Source organism: Cyprinus carpio, chromosome B17, assembly GCF_018340385.1.
Source record: "Cyprinus carpio isolate SPL01 chromosome B17, ASM1834038v1, whole genome shotgun sequence".
Lineage (NCBI taxonomy): Eukaryota > Metazoa > Chordata > Actinopteri > Cypriniformes > Cyprinidae > Cyprinus > Cyprinus carpio.
Genome location: NC_056613.1, coordinates 10,738,697 through 10,746,635, shown reverse-complemented (window position 1 = coordinate 10,746,635; position 7,939 = coordinate 10,738,697). Strand labels below are relative to the sequence as shown.

Genomic DNA, 7,939 nt, shown 5'->3' with positions numbered 1-7,939 from the left:
TGTTTTAATTATAGCTCAGAGGCCTATTCACACGAGCCTTCAATACAAGTCAAAATCTTAAGATCAATAAATGAATAAAAAATAAGCTTGTTATCATGTAAACAGAAACATATTGTTTCGATATAAGGGAGCAGGAAATTACTGAAATTAGAAGCAATAATAATCACAATTTATCAAAGTGGAAAACCAGAGGCCCGTACATGACAATGAATAATTATCCATCCAGTACTTCACAGAAAGCTATTAAAATGTTGGTTGTAATTTCTCGTTACAGTGATATTCTGCAGGCAAACGTCCGTCAAGTAGTCAAGTTGTGAGGGAAAAGGACAAAATAATGTTGACCAGCCTACAGCTATACCGTGACAAGTGCATTGTAAAGCATTTGGGGTAAATTCACAGCGGAAAAAAACAGCAGTTGATTATTTTGTTGTGCGAAATACACTTATGCTCGTTATGAGATGGCATTTTGATCACTATATTTTACATTTCTTAACTCTGTCCTTAAATTATAATATTTTAATATACCTACCTATTTAGACTCTTAGTATTACTATAAATTTGTTACTGCAAAATGTACTTAAAGCAGAGGTGGTACAATGGAAGGCCGCAAGATGACTTTTTATCAAAAATCGGCCTCTCCAGCGTCTGTAATCAAAAAAATTAAATAAATAAATAAAACTAAAAATAACAATAAAAAAAGGCATGCAATAAAACAACAAAGCATTATAACTAAATAAGCTTAAACTATTAAATTAAATAACATAACATGGGAAATAAAACACCTAAATGTGCATAACTCATAACAAGAATAAAAATAATATAATTAAAATCTATACAAATGTGATAGCGTAGTTCGCGCAGGGAATTCTGAGAATGCCCATCTCCCCCTATAAAGTCACCATAAAATGGTCATACTTTTTAAATTTAGAAAAGACAGTGAATTTATTGTCTGTCTAAATATCCTAATATAAATTTGTAAATTAAAAAGGTAATTTATGCTTTTTTACATTTATTGTTTATAATATTTTACAACAAAATTGCATAGGCTATAATCTTTAAACATACTATTGTTTATCATAAGGTAATTTACAGTTACAACACGGGTTTGCACTGATGCATTTTGACATTCTTTTTCAGTTAAAATGACTAACCTTTTTTAACATTAGGCACTAATGTTTTGCACCAAGTTAATCTTCATCGAGTGCTCTGCACTTCTCGTGAGCCATTGACGAACTCAACCTTTATAAAATTTGAAATTTCCGGGCGCGCTTTGAGCGCGTGATTGGCCAGCGCCAGTCTTACCTACATGCAAATGAGGGCACGTTCCACCCGCCTTGAGACCAGAGCGCGTGGAAGTGGAGAGGAATGCATTCGAACACTTTTGAGCCCACGAAAAACAAGTTTTTTTGAACGTCCCCGCAGCTTTAAAGAACCATTTTCAAATTTGAAGAAAACACTCTCTATATGTAGCGGAACTTATTACTGCGTTGGCATTGTATCATTTTTAGAACATTTTTGAACTGTTATGAGGCGAGAATGAATAATTCGGAGGACAGCGGAAGCAAGTGCTCGCCTGCCCCCATTTCAAGCTTCACGATCCAGTCCATTCTGGGCACCTCCAACGAGGGAGTCCGGTCAGCTGGAAAGGACAGTCTAAAAGCGCAGCCGAGGAAGCGGACGTTGTCCGTGTCATCGGAGGACGACTGCAGCGCCGGAGAGGACTCAGGCGACTGCTACTGCTCTGAGCCCGGTGTACCAGAGTCCTGCAACCCGCACCAGCCTCTGAACTTCTCCTGCATCGGTAAGTGACGCTACCACCAGTATATCTTTTTATTATGAGCATTTTTATTATGAGACAATCGTTACTACCCAGCTCACTATAGACATTTCTGATGTCTTGATGTGTAGTCAAAAATTCATTTTTATAAAACGTCTCACTTCAGAAAGTATATAAAGCACGAACTGTTTTTGTCACCATGGTGACTGGCTTATAATGTTGTCACAGTTGCAACCACTGGATAAAACTCCAGTAGTGTTTTTATCCGACGTGTTTTAGCCGCGCCTCGGTGAACAGGGGAAAGGTCAAATAATTAACCGAATTTAATCGAGTCTGCTAATTGATTATGCCGGGCTTTCAGAGGCAATGCTACATTTCGTCAATTGAGCGTTAAATGTAACACGATTTAATTAATATCGTGCACCAGTCCTAGTCATATTGTATTGTTTATTTAACAGGCCACTTGTAACCTTTCAACAGTCGATCAAACAGTCGGAGTTCAAATTTAATGAACTCTTGTGTAAAGTATCGAGTAATGGCGATGTTTAGCCTAATAGAAAAAACCCACCGAGTGAATTTGATGATGGACGAATATTTAAGGCACTTTTTGTGCCACACTAAAACTAAACGTGTTTGCAAGCATTTATTGAATTCACACATTAGTTATGCATTTTGTTTACACAGAAGCACAAAAGCTTTATATAATTATTATTAATAGATCGGAAGGACTGTGTTTTTACAGCACAATTTGATAAGACTAAATTTTTGTGTTGCAGGTGCCACAAAGGGACTTCTACCTGTGCAGGATGGGATCGACCGCCGGCCGCATTTGACACCATCCATACTACCGGATTACAAAGAGGAGCAGGAGCGAGCGTGTAGCCAAATGTCTCCCGTTTCTGAAGAGAGACAACGTGAAGGCCCGGACAAACAGAGCAGCTCCGCCAAGAAAAAGACGCGCACGGTTTTCTCTCGGAGTCAGGTTTATCAGCTCGAGTCCACGTTCGATATGAAACGCTATTTGAGCAGCTCCGAGAGAGCCTGTCTCGCCTCCAGCCTCCAGTTAACGGAGACACAAGTGAAAACGTGGTTTCAGAACCGGCGGAACAAATGGAAACGGCAGCTCTCTGCGGAACTGGAAGCTGCGAACATGGCGCACGCATCAGCCCAGACTTTGGTTGGGATGCCCCTCGTTTTTAGAGAAAATTCGTTGCTCCGGGTGCCAGTTCCGAGGTCCATCGCTTTTCCTACCCCACTGTATTACCCTGGAAGTAATTTACCAGCTTTACCATTATACAATCTTTACAATAAGATTGAATATTAACTTTTGCGCACAACGAAAATTCCTTGCTAAGGGACGACACACTATTACACACTTAAACGTACAAATGTTTGACAAAATTCATGTCTATTTATACCTCTTTATTTGGTGAAAAAAATATATTTCTTATTATGCAGCAATTAAACGAGTCTATGTGTAAAACACAAAAGCAACACGGTTCTGTACATGTCCTATAAAATACACCATGTGTATAATGATTATTTTGTACTTTTATTTACATTTCTGTCCACAGATTAACCAGTTTCGACGAGTGAAAAAACTGAAATAAAAGTGTAACCAGTCGATTCTTGTCTCTAAAATGAAAACAACTGAGATTTGAAAAAAAAAAACACTTTTCCAATAATTATAATAATAATAATTGTATTTTTTATTTAAATTATTGTATTGTATTTATTATTTATTGTAAAGAGAGGTCTATAAAATACAGAACGATTGACGGTAGTACCATCTTTAAAAACTGCAATGGCACATTTTGATGCCTTTTCTTCTAAACAACATTTTCCTAATATTTTGATTATTTTATGGGCAGTCTGCGAATGACCACAACAGCAGAAGGCCTCCATGAAACCAGTGAATGAAATGAATCTTTAGTATGGTTAAGTATATATATATATATATATATATATATATATATATATATATATATATATATATATATATATATATATATATATATATATATATATAGTGTGCTTATCAGCTTAAGACAAACATTTGTGTTACATTGACACTGGGTCATGTAAATTGTCCCCAGTTGATGTTTTCGCAATTAGGGGTAATTACATGTTGCTTGTCACACGAAAACGCATTCAAACATTCTCGGAGACAAGCGGAACGTCAAAAGCGCAGCGGGGCCTCAGAGAAGCCGCAGTCAAGAATGACAGTGCTCGCGGTGCAATCTGATAAGACGCACCCGCTGTCAAATTACAAAGGGTGTAGTGGTGTCATGTTGCACTGATTCCATGTTCTCTACACCGGCCACGGAGAAAGTTCATTATCAACAGACACAAGTAGCCTACTTTTTTCCGACATGATGACAGCAGTTTGAATGTCACCTCGAAATTTTTACCGATTGCAGATTAATCCACGCAATTTTTAATGGAATTTGTAGGAAAATTTGATGTTGCGCAAAAATAAATATTTAAATACTGAGCAGTAAATTTTAAGTAAAATTGTAGTTACATTTTAATTTAAACATAAATAAATACCTTCCTTCGTTTTTTATAGGCTATTTGGCGGATATGTTCTTAGAGAAAAAAAGGTCTCTTTTTAAATGTCATTATAGTTTTCTTTGAAATATTCGTACTTCGGTATTTGTACAGCCAGTTTCGTTGGTTATATATTGGATATTATATTTTTATTTTTGAATATCTTATCTTATTTTGAATATCTTATATTATATTTTTATTTTTGAATATCTTATCTTTGTATACCCTAAAATTGCAAATGGATAAAAAAAAAAAAAAAAAAAAAAATAAAAAAAAAATCACTGAAACATCAGTGACTTCCCTAAAGGCAGGATGAAGAGAAGCTCAGCTTACTAGTAATACTGTTGTTGCTGTCTGTTTGATTGACAGTTCGGACCAGAGGTCAGACTGCGCAAGAAATACATAAACTTACGTGACTTCCGTGTAAATTTTATCCTGTGGGTTTTCAGTGTTTTCTCACAGAGTAAAAGCGCATACACTTCCATTCACCGCCTCACACACCCATCTGTAGGTGAAATGGCAGGTGTGAATTACAAATTTTAATAGCACAGCAATAAAAATGATTTGAAGTGGTTTGAAGAGGTGGAAGACAGTGTGGAGCAGATTTGTTGAGATGATGTGTTGTGCCTCAGGATTCATCAAACTTGCCTGGCACAGCGAAAACCAGGAGTAATTCAGTTTGGGATGTAATTTATGAGCAAGGTAATGGACACTATATATAAAGTGGGGAGAGAGAAAGAGACTGAGAGAGCAATAGAAATACAGAGACAGCGAGAGAGAGAGAAATGTTTTTCCATTCTTCTAATATCAGAACTGACATTGGTCTATTAATTTAAAAGCAGTGCTAAAAAAAAAAAAAAAAAACTTGGTCCTGTACATTCATGTCCCTGCAATATTTTTTAATAATACTGATGTCTGTGTCCATATATTAGTTAATGATCTGTTTTCATTCTATGCATGGGTCTGTATTTTGTTGAAACAGCAGCTGAACGTCTAACTGCTCAATAACGAAGGACTGCTGCAGGTTTGGATGGACATTTGCCATGATTGTCGCTCACTACAAACAGCATCTAACAGAAGCTGCTTTTCTCTAAATGAATTTAAGAAAAACATAACAAGGTTTCTGATTGGCCTCTGAATCACTTATGACCTCTATGAGCGGCTGTACCTCCAGACTAATGGCTGAAATGAGGAGCTTGAGTCTGAACTGATTCTGGTTTATATCAAATCTTAATGGAGAAGCCGAAGGGAAATTATGTTTGGATCCCCCAGACAATAACTATATATGAAAGCCACTTAGTAATTTCCAGATGCACACTGAGATAATGTTCAGTTGTATGACAGACTTTAACATTTCATTGATGCAGTGTTTTAGTGTATCATTCACAATAAATTGCAAACACACACACACACACACACACACACACACACACACACACACACACAAATTTTTATATATTTATTTTTATATAAAATGTGTGATGCATATATATATATATATATATATATATAGAATAAATATAAATATATAAAAATATAGATAGCAATTTTCCCAAGTGATGATGAAAACTACTCAGCTTTCCTAATGCTTCAATCCAGCAAGGCTGATCACTTCTTTCATTGGGAAATAGAAAGAAAGTCCATTACATTGAGCAAAATCAATAATCATGGTATAAAAGTATCTTTGTCGGCTGAACTTTTCTCTCAGAGATGAAAGGTGATCACATTTATCCATTAGTTCACATTGATTGTGCAGATGCAAGAAAGCACTTGATTAGCCATATTTCTGGGTACACTACAACTGCCCATGTTTTCTTTACACCTAAATTTATCACAGCAAAAGATGCAAGATTAGAAAAATCATATATTTTTAAAAAATTAATTTTTTGGAACACCGATATTCAAATACTGTTGTGTTGTTCTAAAGCATCAAAGACCCATTCAAACCACTAAACAAATAAATAAAAGCAGCAAAAATGGTTTTTTTTTTTCTCCACATGAAATATCGCCAAGATGATGCAGTGACTGCAACAGTTGTGTGAGCTCTTTCTTCTCTCTCCTCCATCTCATCTGTACTATATTACTCTTTGTCTCTTTCTTTCAGACCCTGTTTTTTCATACTGGAAGAGGAGGGGTGAGGGGGTGGGTCATTATTCTATTTAAGAGGTACAATTTTAGTAATGGCTTTTGCTGCAGTCCACAGAGGCACAGCCAGCCTCCCTCAATATCCTGAACATTATTTGCTCGTTTAGTTAAATGATGTTTCTAATTGGTTCATAATTAGTTGTAATGAGGCGGGCCCGAACGTCTCTGATGCAGATACGTCTTAATTCAACATGGCATCTCGCTTCTTCAGGAATAGTTCTCGGAGGGTTGGAAGCAAGAGGAAGACTGGAAGGGGGAGGTTTCTTGCCATTGTGTGTTCCCGTAAATTGGAAAATGAAGTTTGAAGAGCAGTGAGGTTGAAGACCGGGCCATCATGAGCGCTGCTGCTGTCTTTCTTAAATGATCTGGCCAATTGTCAAGAACCAAGTAGGGCTGTTACTTTGACATAGAACAGACAGAATAGAGTATTTAGAATGGCGTGTTGGAGATTTGTTTCATAAATGTTTACTTAAACATTAATTTTTTATGGTAGATGCAAATTGTGTGTGTGTATGTGTGTGTGGGTCAGTGCTCGTAAGTGAATGCTGTGAAAGAGGGAAACTGAAGGTCATTGCGGCTGGCTGGTGTTAACATAAGACCCTTTTGTGGTTTGGATAAATGAACATGTCCATTCACTGGAGCCCACTCACCCCTTTTAAGCAGAACAGCCTAGTAATACACACACACACACAAACACTATCACAATTTTATACACACACAATCAGTGGTGCCCAGTCACTTCGCTTAAACAGCTCTAACAACTGCATGTAGAGCCAGTCCGTCTGCCATCCCTCTGCTCTCTGTTGATTTTTCTCGCTCTCTTGTTTTCTTTCTCTCACCCACAAGCCCAGATAAGCTCACTCATTCAGGTTGGATAGTAAAAGTTGATCATGCATTCACTTACTCACTTAAGAGTAATTTTATTTAAACCAACTGAGAGAAAAGTAAATATTTGTTTTTTGAGCAATGACTAATTGAGCCTTTCCCCAGAAGTGAACCTGCTTGTGATACCTGGGTAAGGTATTTGAATAGGTGTGTGTTTTTTTTAATCTTTATATTCTACTTTTTATTTTTATGCCAAAATCAACATTTTACCAAGCTATCTAAATAAATACTTAAGACTAATAATATTACTCCATAATTGTTTTTTCCTTCTTTTTATTATTGTATTTCTTTTATAATTAGGGTTAATATATAATATAAATAATCTATTAATATATAATAAAATATTTACAATATACAATTACAACGTTACATTTAACATACAATATACAATTCTATTTCTATGGTTAAATATAAAATATAAATATGAAATGAAACAAATGTATGAAATATAAAAAAAATACTATAATATGATAATCTATCTATCTATGAAGATACATTTAATCCCACATGCTAAAAAACTTGTAAAATATGGCACAATGTACTTTATTAATATGAAGGAATTTTTACTTATTGTATTTTTTT

The 7,939-nt window shown here is 35.8% G+C and overlaps 1 protein-coding gene across 1 annotated transcript; it reads left to right on the top strand.

Annotated features, from left to right (window-relative positions):
• The first annotated feature begins 1,252 nt into the window (after window positions 1-1,252).
• hmx2 (H6 family homeobox 2) lies at window positions 1,253-3,401 on the top strand. Its single transcript, XM_019121719.2, has 2 exons — window positions 1,253-1,801; window positions 2,554-3,401. Exons 1-2 carry the CDS (start codon window positions 1,537-1,539, stop codon window positions 3,099-3,101), a joined length of 813 nt encoding a protein of 270 aa, XP_018977264.1. The 5' UTR covers window positions 1,253-1,536; the 3' UTR covers window positions 3,102-3,401.
• The last annotated feature ends 4,538 nt before the right edge of the window (window positions 3,402-7,939 follow it).